The sequence below is a fragment of the Amblyomma mixtum genome, chromosome 7 (assembly GCF_055824585.1).
Source record: "Amblyomma mixtum isolate Tamu chromosome 7, ASM5582458v1, whole genome shotgun sequence".
In the NCBI taxonomy this organism is placed as follows: Eukaryota; Metazoa; Arthropoda; class Arachnida; order Ixodida; family Ixodidae; genus Amblyomma; species Amblyomma mixtum.
The window spans coordinates 28630961-28648832 of record NC_143018.1 but is presented as its reverse complement, the minus strand read 5'-3'; the positions used below and the strand labels follow the sequence as shown (position 1 = coordinate 28648832).

At 48.2% G+C, this 17872-nt stretch overlaps 2 protein-coding genes across 2 annotated transcripts in view; one reads left to right on the top strand and one right to left on the bottom strand.

Annotated features, from left to right (window-relative positions):
* LOC149335466 (phospholipid-transporting ATPase ABCA3-like) overlaps nt 1-17407 on the top strand; it is a 44408-nt gene extending 27001 nt beyond the window's left edge. Inside the window, exons 16-23 of the mRNA XM_089552144.1 lie at nt 3463-3720; nt 6077-6333; nt 8271-8432; nt 9518-9676; nt 10520-10701; nt 10784-10957; nt 15492-15714; nt 17174-17407. Coding sequence (XP_089408270.1) covers nt 3463-3720; nt 6077-6333; nt 8271-8432; nt 9518-9676; nt 10520-10701; nt 10784-10957; nt 15492-15714; nt 17174-17407 — 1649 coding nt within the window. The remainder of the gene's footprint in view (nt 1-3462; nt 3721-6076; nt 6334-8270; nt 8433-9517; nt 9677-10519; nt 10702-10783; nt 10958-15491; nt 15715-17173) is intronic.
* Nucleotides 1210-2308, bottom strand: LOC149335467 (uncharacterized). Its single transcript, XM_089552143.1, has one exon. It carries the CDS (start codon nt 2306-2308, stop codon nt 1262-1264), a length of 1047 nt encoding a protein of 348 aa, XP_089408269.1. The 3' UTR covers nt 1210-1261.
* Nucleotides 17408-17872: the final 465 nt, after the last annotated feature.

The window sequence follows — 17872 nt, the reverse complement described above, 5'->3', positions numbered from 1 at the left end:
GACTGCATATAGTCCTGATGCCACATTCAGGATTCAGGTGAATGGCCTGAAGACATTTGCCCTCATATAACAAAACAAATTTACCTTCCAGAAATAATGAAGCGGAAGTCATTCTTCTAGAAATAAAGTGCCCATTTAGTCGACGTCAGAAGAAAGTAACAGAGAAGCCTTTGCTTAAGTATTTAGTTGGCGAGAGAGAGCTGCAGCTGAAGAAACACCATCAGTACTACACACAGATTCAAGTGTGTCTGCATGTCTTAGGCCTTGAAATGTGCCATTTTTTTGTGTATTCCAATGTAGACTCAGTGACAATTCCTGTTGCAAGGAATGATGAGTTCTTGGCAGCAGCAGTGCCGAAACTCAGAAGCTTTTATTTTGAACATTATCTAAAAGCACTACACGAGTGCACAAATGTTGGACAATGACAATGTATGAAAGATAGTTCAAGCATGCAATAAAGTATTTTACAAGGAATAATTGTTGGACCAATGCACTCCCAACCGTCAGCGGCACAATACAGCTTGCATGTGATTATCACTTCACATCTTTTCAACATCACAATCACCAGCCTGACTACCCCACTGCAGGGCAAAGGACTCTCCCATATTACTCCCATTAACCCAGTCCTATGCCAGCTTCATCCATTTGATCTTTGAAATCTTCCTAATGTCGTCTGCCCACTGCTACACTTGCCTTCCCTTGGAATCCACTCTGTCACCCTTATGGACCATGTTATCTTGCATTCAGATTAATTGACCTGATCATTTCTTCTTGATTTTGACTAGCATGTTATTAACTCGCATTTGTTCCGCGGCCCATTCAGCATGCTTCCCATCTCTTAATGTTACACCTGCAGGTTTTCGTTCCATAGCTCTCTGCAAGGTTCTCAATTTAAGTTGAACTCTTAGCCTCCATATTTCTTACCAAAGGTGAGGACCAGTAAGATACAGCTGTTATATGCTTTCTTCTTGAGGAATGATGTTAACCTGCCATTCATGACCTGAAAGTATTTACTGAATGCACTTCAACCCAAACCAGTTCTAGTTATTTCCCTTTTGGGATCTGGATCTGCAGCCACTACCTGTCCCAAGCAGGTACATTTCCTACTTACACTGCCTCACTACTCACTGCAAGCTTCTGTTCTTTTCTGGGGCTGTTGCACATTAGTCCTGTGCCTATTGATTTTCAGACCAATTCTGCTTTGCCTGTCTGTCATTAATCATCCTTTGCAATTCGTCTCCTGAATTACTGAGACTGTCCTTCATTCCTTTGAAAATATTGAACTCTTCATATTGGTGATGACTGATAGCACATGAAGGATTTCATCTGCATATGATGTCAACTCTTGTGGGATCTTATGTGAAATGATGGTAAATATTTTTAGCCGCTGAATAACCCTTTCTACATGAATCCTCACAGAAGCAGTTAAATAGGTTACATTCACTTCTGATTCAGTGAATTGGGCACTGGTAGCAAAAGGAGGCATGATGAGGGTAGCATTCTGAGCACCAACCCCTGTCTGAATTCCAGGAAAGCCCTTATCTGCCAGGACTAAGTCTCCTGGCTCGAGCAAATTTATGAACCCAGATTCAATGGTAATTGTGGCATCCGTTGTTCGCCCTCCAAAACCCTTTGACAAGAAAGTCACAAGACCATTAGGGGCAATGCCAATTAGGTATTTTACCGTGTGCCTCCCTTTGTAGTGGGAATACCACAGGTTCTGCTTTGCAACACCAGGTGGCACTTCAGTTTCCAACTCCGTACAGTCTATAATAACCCTGCAGTTGGGGTAGTGCTGCCTGAAGCTTGGTGGCAACGTGCTGAAGATAGCTTTACGTGATGGCCAGTAAATCCAGTCTTTGCTTGCTGAAAAGATATCCACAAGTAGCCCTTTAAAGATGCGAGCTGCAGTTCTTCTGTGCACGCCGAACAAGACACCAAGCACTGAAAATGGCAGTGCGTGCTTCAGCTTAACTAGAAATAGCAGAAGCTTGTCTTCAATTGACAATTCATTCATCTTTCTAGGCACTGCTGGCAGTAAGCTGAGCAACAAGGCAAAAATTTGAAATGTCACTGCTGTCAAGTCATAAAATGCATCTTCATCATTGCAAAGTGCACTGTACCCTGCGAAAAAAGGCTGCTTGCACACTGGCCCAGTGCTTTTTTCGCAAAAATCTGGATGACAAGAGCTGCCAAGATCTGTGGTGCACACTTCCCTGTGGCTGATGTATGAGGATGCATTTCCATTGCTCACTTCAGAAATAAAAGTGAAGTTTGTGCTGTAGCAAACACCTGTTTCTTCGGTCATTGTTGACACCTGAAATGCAAAAGTACACATAAATCACTAAAACGTTCACATTTAACATCCTTCCCCACCAAAAGATTCTACATACATCAACACGACGAAGACCAACTTCCTCTTCTGTTGCCATGGTGTCACAATCTCCTGCCTCTTCAGTGTCCGGCTGGCTGTCATCATGTAAGGGCTCTGCAGGCATGTCTGCTTCTGCTGGCTCTGCATGTTCCCCAGTGTCGTCAAGCTTTTCTTGCTCCTTTTGGCGCTCCCACCTCTTCCGCTTCCTAGTCGAGCGTGAAATAAACTTAAAGGCAAGTGCAGACCACTCAAACTTTAAAACTCTCAAAATCATATGCACCAGCTTCAAGCGTACGTCTCTTTATAGCTCTCGTACTTTTTTTCCGCGCGTGTACTGAAATTTCGATCTATTTTGCTTCATCTTCCTTCATCACAAAACCTCTGCAGCAGCACTCAGCGTACGCATTGCCGCACGCATAGAATCAACAAAAAACAAGTGTTGTTTTTCTACCAATAAAACACATCCAGCAAACAACGCATCAACACCTACCTGGCATAGCGATCGTCAGAGAGAGGACCCGTTGCAGACTTGTACACGGCCGGAAATATGGAAGGGTAGTAAGATGGGTGCCCCTCCTCATTCGCTTTCACGTTGCCGACGAAGTGTTTACTGCATATTCTCGTGTGACGTGCTGGCATCCAATCTGTTCCATTGTTGCTGCGTATAGTGATTATTTTATTAGGCTTCATTCTGAAGTTAGCAACGAATATAACTGCAGGATGCAACTTACTTTTGTCGGCGAACAAGCGCGATCCAGCGATCACGTCGGCGCAGTTCGTATGGCTTGCTTGGGAAACTGTAAAAGCGGGTCCCGGGCGAATTTCCATATGTGCTGTTGCAGCCGACCACGCAACAATTCGTATTTGACCCCGGCATTCTTCGCAATAAGAGTACGCAGCCCAGCCGCGGCGATTAGATGGCATGCGGACCTGACTGCCAATGCGTGCGACGGCGAGCGTATCCTGTCTCCGCTGCGCGGCTCGCCGCGAGAGGCGCCTCCGTCGGCGCCGGAGTTACGTTCGCCCGTTGCCTATAACGAGCTTGTTACTGTGATACTCTACCTTACGCTTGCCTTTTCCTATTGCAGCGTCCGCAGGCTGCGTCGGATGGGTGTTCAAGGAGCACTACAGCGACGATATCGAGAGTGCGGGCCTCACCACCGTGCTCGATGTGGCGCTGCAGGTGCTGCGGCTGTTGCCCTCCCAGTCGTACTCGCGGGGCATGACCAAGATTCTGCAGTTGGCCCAAGAGAATGCGCTCTGTCGACGCGGAGGCATCGAGCTTCAAAGCCGCTGTCACGCCGCCGACGCCAAAGCCCACCTGTCGCTGTGGGAGTGCTGCCTTCGTGAGTTCGTGCTCTTGGCTGTTAACCCTAAAGATGGCATGGAGCCGAGTAGAATACACATAGTACTCATCCACGAAACCATGCTTTTGGCTTGAATGAATCGCAACGAAACGCTTTTGGACTGTGCAGTTGTCATCTGTGGTATTGCGTTAACAATTGACCGATGTAATTTATTTGTATATAACAAACTATCGGTTTTTTCACGCTATAGATGTGAAAAATGCAATATAAAAACCAGAAAAGGGCGAATGCCGTAAAATTAAAGACAAGCACAGCTTATTCGGTGGTAGATTTAAGTACTTCTAAAATAGAACAAATAGATGCAACAATGTGAGAACATTGAACGTTTATCTAACACAAATGGTAAACACACAGTGCAGCAGGAGCTAGCCTTCAACATCTTTAAAACACCAGAAGAGAAAACATGTACTCGTTTGGAAAGAACTACATGTTTTAGAAACTTATTCCAGTCTTTCGCTGGCGGCACGAAGAAGCAATACTGATAGTACTTTAGTAAACCTTTGCTCGTTCATGCGCGTGCAAGGCTTGCTCCGTACGAAACAAGATGTGGTTTCAATTATGTATTGCTGCTTTTAATTTATGATTTCATAAAAAACACTCACTCCTTTTTGTTTTTTTCTCTGCTGAAGACTGAGTCAGTTCGCTGTGATGTGCCGTTTACGAATCTTTTCTCCGGTAGCGACAATAGATAAACGGTAAATGCACTTTTTTGCACCGGCTCTAGTTATACGTGTGTTTGACTAAAGTTATCACACACCTCACAAGTATATTCCATTAATGGTAATAGCAAAATCTTAAGTCGTTAAGTTGGTATCATCTTTAGCTTATTTATATGATCTTTTGTGAATCCTAATCTATTGCTAGCTTTGGCCACTTCTTTAATACTTGTTTTTCAATTCAAGTTTGAAGTATATGTATATTCCTTTACTGATTTAGTTTGCTTTCATGTAGTGAGTATCTTAATTCAATTTGCTATCGCTTGTATGACTTTCATACATGCAGTAATGTTTTGCTCGTGTTCAAAGACATTTGCTGCGTTCTGCATCATTCCTTAATATTTAACAGATAACCATTTGTTTCAACATTATCTTCAACAGGTTTAACATTATTGTAAATAATTATAATCTGCAAAAATCTGGCCTTAATTCCTGATTATTCCATACGATCGTTCATACATGTAAGAAGCAATATCGCCCACAGTACCTATCCTTGTGGTGCTCATGACGTCACAGAAAATACCCCAAACGCATTCACACGTAGACTTAGGAACAGCCTCGAGCCCAGCAGGAAGGTTGTAGGCCAACGAGTGATCTTTTCGTGCCTCAACTGCGATGGACATTTTCCTGACAGTTTTTATTTACTTGCATGCTGAAGACTCTTAGAAAATATTTGTTGGACATGTCGCAGACTTTAGCCTTATCACACTTCTACCCACATAAAAATAGGCTTAGCATTGATTTCCTTCCACCCTGACAGTTGACTTTGACCCAGTGCTAATTCGTCCCAGTTTACATCCGCTACGGGTCAGAGTTTATTTCGACAAAAGGGAAATGACCCGGTGGAGAGTGTCCTGAGGATATGAGTTTGGAAATGTGCTGACAAAGGTAGCTAGGCATAAAGACATTTAACGGCATCCTTCTTTCGAATTAACCTAGCTGAAGGTAATGACGGGGGCGTTATGATCAGTTATCAAATGTAGTTAAAGGCATTCACTGCTGAATAGTCTGCTCATTATGGTTAAGTTGCTCAATGCATAAATTTAGGACGCACTTTTCCATACTCAGTGAAGGCAATTTTTTTGAGCCATAGTTTCAGATTTGCTAGATCCTCGCGTTTCTTTGACTGCACGTCCCACGCACTTTATCTTGATTCCTGGGGTTCTGTTTATTTTCTGATCCAAGAATCCTTCCTTGGATTATGTCTGCTTAACATGCAGCGATCTTACTCACGATTTCGCTAATGCAATGTCACACGGGTTGCGAGACGGCCGGCGACATGATGTTTTTTTTTTTTTTTTATATCCAGAGGTGCCGGATTTTTTCTTACGGTATCCCTCGTGGTGTCAGCGGTCTGGTAGTGTGTTCTCTGTATCTTTGCACGTGTACTTGCCACTCGTCCTTTCTTTTTGTGTAGCTGAAAAATAGTTCTAGCTGTGTACGCTTTGCACGTGAAAACACTGACCGAATATCGCACTCACTGCGACATCAGCGATTGTGCCGGTCTAGTCGGACCTGGTGAAACGGGCCTAAGGATCTTTTTATCGCTACAGCAGACGCCTTTAGGCATGTTGCATCGTATACTGATAGCTACGTATTACACGTGGCACGCGTACTAGACGCAGATTCCGCGGACCCCTACGACTACGCCATCCAGCCTTTGGACATGCACCCGTATTCCGCCTTCTACGACCTGCTCACCCTCTCCGTCGAAGGCGTGGTGGTGTTCGCACTGCTGCTCTGCTTCGAATACTGGCTGCCCCGGCTGGACCGCAACCTGAGCGCGCTCGAGCCGTCCTACTACCGGGAGGGTGCGCTGCAGGCTCCAAGGCCTATCCAGACGCACATCGGACAGGGCATCGCGGGTCCAAAGAAGGCAAGCTGACACCGCTTTTTAGAGCGCAGCTGTCAGTGCCTTAGCTGCGGCGTGAGTGTTGTCGTGCGCATATCACGTCACGTGACATCACTTGACTGGTTACACCACCGGCAGCGAGCAGTCGTTGGGGCGCACTTCACACAGGCTTTAGTCGACTCTCTTAGTTCCATCGCAAATAGCGAAAGCACAAATCACAAAAGACAAGAACAACGCTGCGCAGGCTAAACTAGTGACGAATCATAACCGTATAGGTACTTTTTCGTTCGCTTTGTAGCGATACCATTAAGAGCCTAATCGGGAAAAATGCCACGCCGGGGTCATAAAATTTTGTCATTGGCTGAATGGAAGTGGCGTCACCAGAGCGTAAAATTTCCCTTCTGGCTGGACAGAAGTGACGTCACCAGACCGGAAATGACGACTGTACATTTCGATGTATCTTCTCTGCGCCCGTGTCGCCATCTCTAGTAACCTGCCTTAAAGGATCTTAACCCCACCTTGATGACCGGAAGAGATGTCTGGTTGTTTGCAGACAGACGGGCAGGTGTACGCAAACACATGAAAAAATGACAAAAAACTCGATGTAAAGGCATGAACAGCTTCTAATGCGATCGTATTGCTAGCGCGGAATGTAATTAGGCGCTCCTGTGACATTCAATGCGAATGAATTAAATGACTCATCGACGTGAAAATCCGGTGCCGTCCAAAAATTGATGTCGACAACGATGTCGCAGTAGGTCGACATCAGTTTGGAGGGCTTGCTTTGTGGAGAATTTGCCGCTTTCTTCTTGAATTATACCCAACTATAGTGCTGACGCATGTTTTACACCAAGTAGTTTTGCAGCAAATACAATCAGAGATCGGCACGCTAGAACCAAGAGCCGTGTGATATAGCCCGTCAAAGACAAGTGGTCAAAAGAACATTGTTTCGGGGCCTCTCTTTTTCTCTACCACGCCTTGGGGACTTTCAACGATGGCGCCAAATAGCCTCTTCTGGGCGCTCCAGGCCGCTTCTGCACGAGCAAATTGTGCTTCTGCACGTGCAAACTGTGTGAGGGAGTAAACTTCAAGCGAAACCTGTCAACGCAGAGCGATCTCGGCGAGCATGGCGGCAAAGGTGGTGTCCTTGGCTCGCACCAAAGTTGCTAACAACGGCGGTGTTCTTGCGAGTGTCAGTTTTGTGTGAAGAGATGTCGTCCATTCGTCTTAATTCAGTTTAGTTAGAGCTGACCGCTTCGCCTAGCCCCGACTATCAGCAGGTGCCTGTATGCAACTTTCATTTTCGGCGTTGGCATGGAGATTCGTTACTTTCCGAGCCTCTTTGAATGAACCGGGCATGCTCCGATTGATTTCGTACGACCAACAGCGTAGCGGATTGAGGTTTCTTCAGGACGGTCCGAGATGACCTTGGCGGTCTATTGTGGAGTATCCCAAAGCGCTTCGCAGGAGCGATGGAATTTTTTTACTCACCCGAAAGTTTTCTATGAAGATTACTGTAACACGGAAATACTCGTTATTGACATAGCACCGCATAAAATATGTGCTCTAGTTTTTCTATTGATTTTCTTACTGAAAATATTTAAGATTTTTAAATTTTTGTACGAGTCTCAAAATTTGATATTTTTTCTTCGTAATTGGTGCACCCAATGAACATGAAGGCGCCCGTAAACGCCCTGCGGATGTTTAGGACGTCTACAGGACGTTCAAGGGAGTTTAAGTGCCCATTAGGCATAACCTTTCTTTTCTTTGTCATTAAAAAGAAAGCTCATCCAGCTACACTATCATCTGTTGCAATAGAGCAAAATTTAAAACCTGTGGGTTAATAAACTTTTTACCCGCACTGCCCTGACATAGCCGGTTTTCCTGCGGCAAGAAAAGAGTTGTGTATCTGTGAAGTCAAAACCCTTCCCCCGTCCCCTCGCTATGTTCATGGTGCGCAGGCATCGGAGAAGCACGAAGACACGGACGTGGTGCGGGAGGACAAGCTTGTGAACGGCCTTGTCTCCGGACAGGCTGTGGTGGCCACCGATGCTCGTCCTTTCGTGATCGTCCACCGCCTCTACAAGGCCTACGGTTACACCGACACCAACTCCGTGCTGCAGGTGAGTGCCATCTATGAGACTGGCCGGTTTCTTTCACGGGTAGATTATTTTGTTCGCTTAGGGTCCCTGACCTTGGCGAGTGTGATTAAATAAGGAAGTGTCGGGTAGATACGGCGGGAGAGTCGGCACAGCTGAATGACAGTAGTGTTGTATTTTCTTCCGAGTGTGCGGTAATAAAAATCGGTGTTTATTACTTTGTCACCTAAATGCCAATATAGCCACCCATTACGTGAGGCACTTTTTCTATGACTGATGACCTCGGCGTTGTAGAGCGCCGTCACGGAAAATTCGACCAGATGCAGGAAGACAATGTAACAGAGGCGGCAATGCATGATATTTATTCTGAGGGAAAGTAGATGGATTAATGTATGGATGGTAGGATGGATGAGGTTGAAGCCTTTAAATCGGCCTTTGGCTAACGCAACCCAACCATGACTCGTGAAATTTGACTGTTCTCTTGATTCCAGCTAGCAATGAGATAACCTTCGCTTGGTTATTTCTACCCGTTTAAAATCTTTCTTTAACTTCACTGTCCTTAAACCCCACTGCTGTGAATAAATCAACCCCGCTGCTTTCAACTGTAGGGTGAAGCCCTTTACAGAAAAGTACCAAGCGTTCAGCCGTTTCCTCCACATCCGGACACGCACTGCATAACGAGCCCATGTCGTGGTACCCGACTTGATATAGTCTGCAATACTTCCATCCTTCCCTCGAATAATAGAGCTTCCCCCCAGAATTATCGTAGATATTTTGTTTGCCAATTCCCTGCTTAAACATTCTGTATGTTTCCAGTGCTGATCTCGTCAGGATCTCTTTTCCGTAGAAACCTTTCTGTTTCTTCAACCTTTTTCTTAACCGACAATTCCCAATTTGGCCCCCAACTGCTGTCCAGATATTTGCTTGTCAGTTTTCTAGTTCCCTTTCTTGATTATGTGTCAACATTTCTCTCGCACATAATGGAGGACAGCGCCATCTTTATTCACGTGAATGAAATGAAACGCTCCATATTGGAAACGCAAAGCTGGCGTGATTAAAATTGCGGAGACTGTTGTGGGGCGTGCGGTATTTCATGGACGCGTACGCAGGGACTGAGTTTCACCATCCGCTCCGGCGAGTGCTTCGGCCTGCTGGGCGTCAACGGTGCGGGCAAGACCACGACGTTTCGGATCCTGACGGGTCAGCTGTTGCCGCACGAAGGAGACGCCTCCGTGGCGGGGTTTTCCCTCATCTGGAACACGGCGATGGTGAGCCATCATTGACTAGGGCGAAATAACGGAAGCTAAGCATCTGCACCCAATCTACTTGCGCACCCTAAGTTATTGAATTTCAAAAACGAGAACGGAGTCAATTTTTAGCCTTCCTCGCATAACTTTAGTACCCTGGAATTTTGAACCGTAACTAAGAAAATACAAGAAAAACGACGCGCAATTCTAAGCGCAGTTGGGCACGTAGCATGCCTTGGAGAAATGTCCCGTACGACGATCACCGCAATTCCGCGTGGTTAAATGCATGCGCTTTACTTGTTTCCCATAGGGCTTCCGTACCCTCACCTTATGGTTTGCACACAGTTTTAACGTGACGCTTATGAAGCCATATGGATTCCGTATAGTGGTTGTTTGGGCGTGTTGGCGAGACAATATAAAGTTGAAGCGCACAACCAGACAAGGACGGTACGCGCTGTTCGTATGGTCCCGCGTGAAACACCGTATGTACAGTCTTTGTCAAAAGTAACCAGACTGCATGGTTTGCTTCTAGCTCGTACAGTGGAGTCCTTACAGCTTCCCTGAAGCTGAAATGGTTGTTAATGGTAAGGACTGGGGGTCTTTTTACCTTGCAACAACTTTTGATGTTTAGGAAAGTCACAAGGGTTCCACTACACAAGCTAGAAGCGAACCATGCAGACTGGTTACTTTTGACAAAGACTGTACCATATAACACTGGGAGAGCCTAAATAGAGAACCTTGATATGGAATGTTTAACCAAAGGTGTTCTCTAAAGTAACTGGATAGGTAATCAGCTAGGGTATTTTTCTCGCAACTGAACAAAATTTTGTCTGAGAGCCTTACGCTGCACCCACGTAACCGCAGTTCCAGCGCTACGTGGGTTACTGCCCGCAACGGGATGGCCTGCTGGATATGCTGACGACTACCGAGACGCTTTTGCTATTCGCACGGCTGAAGGGTGTCCCCATGTCGAACGAGTACCTCAACGTGCTGCTAGACATCTTCCACCTGGGCGAATTCGCTGAGCAACTAATCTGCACTTTGAGGTTGGTGGGATCTACGTGATGCGTATTCTGAGTGACGTGTTCTGTGCAATCGCAATAACGCAGTCGTTGCTATCGCATGCAGTGCTGGGAACAAGCGTAAACTGTCGCTCTGCGTGGCCATGATGGGCGTACCCCGTCTTCTTCTTCTTGACGAGCCGTACGCCGGCATCGGCTCCACGGCACGCAAGCGCATCGTCAGCTACGTGAGCGCACTGCAGAGGACCACCAAGTTCTCCATCTTGCTCAGCTCGCACAGGTGAGGTTGATGCCACCCGGGAAGGCATGCGGGCCCGTTCGATCATCAACAGAGGTAGTGTCCCGGCCGGTGTGAAGTTTTACCTATTTTTTTGCGTCCGAACTAATTTGAACGCATTCTAGCGGCAATATTCACTCAGCAGAAAGGAATTCTTGCCGCCCTTTTGGATTGTTTTGAATTGACCCACGTATAAAAGTGACGCCTTGCAGCTAGTTGTGCGATTTGTCACACGAGCGAGGGCAATTTCTCGAATAGTTGGGGGCCTAGCATCACATCTCCTGTCCTTGTACTGTTTGATGTATGACTGCTGGGCACTCTCACAAGGATGTTTCATTGCTCCGATGGAATGTTAGGGTGAAAGCACAAGTGTGTGTCTACGCCCTTCAAAGTGTTCATCCGTTCGACACGGCCACAACAGACTGCCTTCCACAAATATTGGGTCATGTTGTGGGTGTACTACCAGGGTGGAGCCATTATGGTGGCACGCAAGTCGCGGCGTGATGGGTAGACCATTACGAGCCGAGGTAATCAAGTAAGGAAATCTGCGCAGGGAGTTTCTCTACCTTCGCCGTATTGTATCATTGCATGAATACCCTGCTGAATATTTCGATGGCATCGTTTCCCTGCAGTTAGCTTAGTGCAGATAAGTTCTCCTACCTCTCAACAATTCCTCGAGAACTCTGTACTTGAGCTGCTTGTAGCCCGTTACAATTTCCTCCGGCAATCCCTTCTAGCTGAATACCTCGCTAAGGAAATCGACAGCAGCCTGCGACATGACTCTTGGTGCCAATGCAACTTCAGGCTACTTTAAATGCTGTTATGTCAGGGTTTTTATGTGTGCGCAGTTTGAAGATGCCCACTGAAGCAGTCCTGCTACATCTATGGCAAGCGTCAGTAAAAGGTCGTCCTGCAATGTCACGGGTTGCAAAGGCGTGAACGGTGACTTCGCAGACTTCTGAATTCAAGAGTCTGAAAATGTGACAATGATAACTTCAACTTGTTTGCCCATCCTGGGCTAGCAGTGGAGGTCACGCAGCTACCTTATAACCATTCTGTTGTGCCCGGTACCCGGACGGAGGGAAAGAATAGGCACAGAGGTGCTTGTCTGCCAGCCAGTAAAGTTTCACAGGTTCTTTATCCTCCTCGCACCAGAGGTGCCCCGCCAGAGACGGTTGGTTTAACTCGATGACTGAAGCTTATTTCTTCGCACCAGAGGTGCCCCGTCAGAGACGGTCTTGTGTTCAGTTGAGACGCAGGGGTAGAGCGAACGCTTCAAATTTTATGTACAGTATGTACAATAGATACAAGTTAAGGCACTAGAGACAAATTAAAACAGCAAAGGACAAACAACAAAAAGGTGGAACTGGCTAATACTAGGGGAGGCCCCTACTCGGCGTGGCCGAAGATGCGTAGCATCTCACCTTAGCGCAGAACCCCGCTTCCAGCTCCGGGGCCCGGTTTTAAAGCCTTGAAGGCCCGGCCCACATTTGGTAGCTTCCAATCATGTTGCACTCTTAACATGATTGGCTCTCCAAGGGCATAGCCAGCCCTCCGGCTTCTACAAGGTAGACCACCCTCTCTACCACAAAATAAAATAAAAACAAACACAAATATACATTCGTGCCAGCACGTGCGCGCATCGGTACCGCGGGGCGGGGGACACCCGTACTTCCTGGCGCGTTCGCGAGCGGCCGCGTTCCGAGAAAGGAGACGCTTCGCTTTGAGCGCTCCCAGCCGCGTTCCGATGACCCCGCATACACTAACGATCCCTTACACGCCCTTCCCAAGATTCTACAAAGGGCTCAAATGCCACTTTTAGAATTATAACAAAGGGATCGGTACGGGTCACAAAACAACCCTGTGGGTGACATGCCGCAGCTACACTAGCACTGGCACCAGCAAAACCAAAACAAAAAAAATTCACACGGGCACCAACACAACATTACGCAAAATGCACACTTAAATACACACAGCGGCATGCCTGCCGTGCGCCGTAACACAGCGTCCAAGATGGTGCGTTGCACCCAGTTCGCCTGCATGCACGCCGTCGTCCTGCTCGCGAATGAGCACACAGACACAGACACTCGCGACTGGAGCGTTCACAGCACTCGCCCAATGCCCACGTGAGCCTCCTTAGTCGCACCGAGCGTCCCTGTGTACATTCGAGCCACCACGTGTTCTCAGTAACACAATTAACGCCTAAACGGTAACTCACTCATTAGGCTGGCGCCACAACGGGGCGTGAACTTAAAAGACGGTGCCCTCCAGGATCAAAAACGTCCTGGTCATCGATAGGTGAAAATCTCTGACCATGCGACGCACTTGAGAGCACTCACTCAGTCTCGCTACACTTGATATGCCGACCTCTAGCACGGAACATACTGTTCCTCGCGTCGACTTTCAGCGTGAAAGCCATGCACCTGCCTCTCTCTACTTTGCCTCTCTTCGAGCCATTTGCCCTGTTCCTGCTCAGGTAAACACTGGAATTGCCGCAACCTCCTTGATCGGCGCTTGCCGGCTTCGTGGCATCTTCTAACTCTGAGGCTGCATGAGACCCCTCGCAGTGAATTGACCCTAATTTGCCCTGTGGCAAGTCGCCACTCATTTCCGGGTCCTCAAATGACCTGGCCGGACACACATCGGGTGCGTTCGAGGATTGCGCGGCGCTCTGCCCGGTCGGTCCAGCAGGCCCACCTCCGCTCTCTGCCTCGGATGAAGGGCTCTTGCCACCACGAACGCTACGGGGCACTTCATGCCCTATGGCCGACACAGTGTGCGGTTCCGGCAACGCTAGGTTTCCTGCTGTCACTAGCTCGCCGATCTGACGTCTGTCGTCGCTGGTCGTTTCACGCTGAACCAACTGCTCCTTTTCGCAGCTTACCCGAGACCGAGTTTTTGGAATTGTCAGAGTGACTTCCAACAATCCTGAACTCGCGTCCGCGTCCCTGGTGTCATTTGTGGTAGAGCTAGCCTGTGCAGCTGCATCGTCGGAGTGCGCGTTCACCGCCTCGAATACCGCGACGCTGCGTTCGGTCACGATACTTTCTTCACGAGAGATTACAGTTTCGTGGACAGCTGGCTCTCTCTTTTCTTCTGCCTGGCTGTTTTCTTGACCTGTGCTTGACAGGTCTTTGCCTTCGCGTTCCAGCACAGGCGGCCTCTCCACTCGGGACTCGGGCACGTTCTCCCTGGCTAGTTGACTGGCTCTCCTAGACTCTTTGAGCTTGGCCAGCTCGAGTTCTAGCTGCTGGCGCCTTGCTTCCAACGCCTGCAAATCCGGAGGTTTTTCCTCGCATAGCGGCGCCTTTCCTCCATTCACTTTTGCAAGCTCCGCCTGATAATAAGCTAAGCGCGCCTTCGCCAATTCTACTCGGTACTTCACATCAAGTGAGGGCCGGCTTGGATAACTCTCCATACCGCCTTCCGTACCCCTCAGCTGTCTTACCAGCTCGAACACAGGGACGTGGACAATGCGACCAAGGAAACTCACGGTTTCGATGCGTCGATCCGCATTGCCAGCTCCTTGGCGTCGGAGTCCACCGCCAATTTCCCCGGACGCTGCGATGAGCTGTCGCACGCCGCTGGTCCGCCGCCGGTGACCGTCAAGTTATCGACGCGCTGCTTTTCTGGACCGTATGCAGTCCCGCGTCGCTGGACTACTGCCGTGGTCCTTGCATCCTTGCCGCCGTCTCTCCGCAGGTCCTGTCTCGAACGCTGCTGTTGCTGACCGTCGCCTTTCTCCCTGCCTTCAATCTTCTTCCTGCGCCGTTTTCCGATGGCCGCAGGATCCTGTCGACTGCGCCAGTAAAGTTTCACAGGTTCTTTATCCTCCTCGCACCAGAGGTGCCCCGCCAGAGACGGTTGGTTTAACTCGATGACTGAAGCTTATTTCTTCGCACCAGAGGTGCCCTGTCAGAGACGGTCTTGTGTTCAGTTGAGACGCAGGGGTAGAGCGAACGCTTCAAATTTTATGTACAGTATGTACAATAGATACAAGTTAAGGCACTAGAGACAAATTAAAACAGCAAAGGACAAACAACAAAAAGGTGGAACTGGCTAATACTAGGGGAGGCCCCTACTCGGCGTGGCCGAAGATGCGTAGCATCTCACCTTAGCGCAGAACCCCGCTTCCAGCTCCGGGGCCCGGTTTTAAAGCCCTGAAGGCCCGGCCCACATTTGGTAGCTTCCAATCATGTTGCACTCTTAACATGATTGGCTCTCCAAGGGCATAGCCAGCCCTCCGGCTTCTACAAGGTAGACCACCCTCTCTACCACAAAATAAAATAAAAACAAACACAAATATACATTCGTGCCAGCACGTGCGCGCATCGGTACCGCGGGGCGGGGGACACCCGTACTTCCTGGCGCGTTCGCGAGCGGCCGCGTTCCGAGAAAGGAGACGCTTCGCTTTGAGCGCTCCCAGCCGCGTTCCGACGACCCCGCGTACACTAACGATCCCTTACACAGCCCTTTATGAAAATTGAATCTCTTTTTCCGGTCTTGAGCCCATTTAACCATGAAAACCACGCCGCAGCATGGCCGACGTGGAGTTTCTGTGCAACCGCATCGCCATCCTCGGTGAGGGCCGTCTTCAGTGCCTCGGCTCACTGGCGCACCTCAAGGAGAAATTCGGCAAGGGGTACACCATCACCGTCAAGACGTATCCTGACCGCAAGCAGGACATCTTCTACCATAAAGAGGTGGCCTCAGATGTGTCGAAGAACTTCAAGGAAGCCGAGCTGGTGCACAGCTACGAGGTACTTGCCTCATTCACCCTACAATATACTCATAAGTGCATTTCCTCAACTAAAACATTGTTTGCACCATGTTTCACAGCTCATGAGCTCGACAGATGTGCAAACACCCTACTCTGGGGGAACGTTTTGTGGCAGGGGAACGGAAACTATGGAGCTGAAACAATTCCCCTGTTCCTACGTAGCGTAAACTGCAGCACATTTACGGCATACTTCAATCATAACTTCCAACTTGCCGCGTTAGAAAGTAAAAGAAAATCTGTTTCTTGATTACAACGAATTCGCGAGGTATATCTTGTTACTAGAAGCGTCCATAGATGGCGCCGGCGACGGATCGAAGCTACCAAGAAGAGATCAAAACATGAAGTCAGGCACATCGTCGTGCGGCTGAAATATTGCCCGGAATGGCAGTTACGGACGCTCCTCCCTGTAGCCATCCCTTCATTGCCATGAATAGCTGTCGCTGAGTGTCATTTAGGCTGACTGAGAATTATGCCATTCGCTTGCTCTGTAGGGCTGTATTGTAAATGAAGCACTTTTCCACATACCAATCTTTCGCACATATCTCTAGACTTCGTAGCTGGAGACAAGCGGGCAGACGCCTCACGTTGATGCGTTGAGCACTTGGCTGGCATTTGTGTTCATCCACAGCAGCTGTTCTCCCAAAGTGTGTGAAGGTGCAGCCAGCACTTGTGCATGGCTCTGCTTGCATTATTAATTTCTCTGAACAGTAAAGTCTCACAATATGGATGTATGAATGTATCGTTATTAGGAGCATTCGTTTGCTGTAGCGTGCACCGCTATGGTCGTTTCGGGGTACGCGGCGCCACCTGGTGTCTAATGAGATCTTTTACGACAACGGATAAGAGCACAGTTAAAAGATCTTGTTTCCACCGATTCGACGGCGCAGCGGATTAGGATTAGCGCTGCGTTACCATGACTTCGGATTGCCGTAACCTCTCGCTGCATGTATTTTAGGATGCATTTTCAGGCCCTTCTGAGACAAAACCGCCTTTAAAAAACCGTCATAGAAACCGAGCACACCTCTATAAATTAAGCATGAAAGGGGCGCGCGAGCGGGACCGCAGTTTGCATTCGCTTTTACGCAACTTCGTCAGATTTGTGAAAGGGAACGAGCGAGCGCGTGGCAGATAGCCTGGAGCCCTTTTCATGGCAATACGGAGTGGCCGCTTTCAGAGAAGAAGAGGAAAGGATCGTGCGATTTTTTATTGCCAGAAACAGGCAAGACAGCAAAATCCATCCTAGCACTTTGCGAAAAGCGGCCGCTGTGTGTCGCCACAAGAAGAGTTCGATGCCACGGGATCGAACGTTCTTTTTCATGAAGCTGACGACAGTGCAGCTTTTGACGCATCGATTATTCCAACGAATTGGAAGTTAGAAGAAAGTCTTCCACCTCGCGCTAGAGGGAGTTAATTAAGTCGTCCAACTCTCACTTGCGCAGGGCCAACTGGAGTTTCGGATGTCGCGGGTTCAGATGCTTTGGAGCGAGATGTTCATGCGCATGGCGAAGATCAAGAAGAAGTTCAAGCTCCAGGATTTCTTCATCACGGACACGTCGTTGGAGCAGATCTTCCTGAGCGTGACACGGAAGGAGGCCAGCGAAGCGGCGGCCGCGGCGGCAGTTCAGAGTCCTGTAGGCAGGACGGCTGTATTGGCCACCACGCTGGGGATATAAAAGTCTAGCTGTGGCCAGTGTATTGCGTCTCAGTTGTCCATTTCGTGAATCCCACTACACACAGCACGAGATGTGTTCAGAAAGGCCGACCTGCCTCGAACTGTTCTTGATGTTAGACATTCGCCAGCGTGCTACCTTGTTTTGCGCATGCGCAATTTTGTGCCGAGCACCACATACAGATTGTGCCTACCGGCTAATCTCAAAGCTTTTTAAGCAGCTAATGTTGCTTTAAACCATCTCGGAATGCAACCTAAACGGTAACGAGTATCATAAAGGGATATCATAAAGGAATAGTAAATGTTTTGCGTGCCGCTGATTGGTAAGGGATAGAAAAGCAGAGTGAAAACTAGGGAATTTCCATACATTCGAATCGGAGCGAAATCGCGCATTTGTGCTACGTAGAAGACGACGTTGAGCACGCATTGCCGCGGATGATGATGATGATGATGAAAAGCCTTTATTTAA

Excerpts from the sequence above, each read along its gene's own strand:
- LOC149335467 (XM_089552143.1), bottom strand. The coding sequence starts at position 2,308 with ATGACCGAAGAAACAGGTGTTTGCTACAGCACAAACTTCACTTTTATT.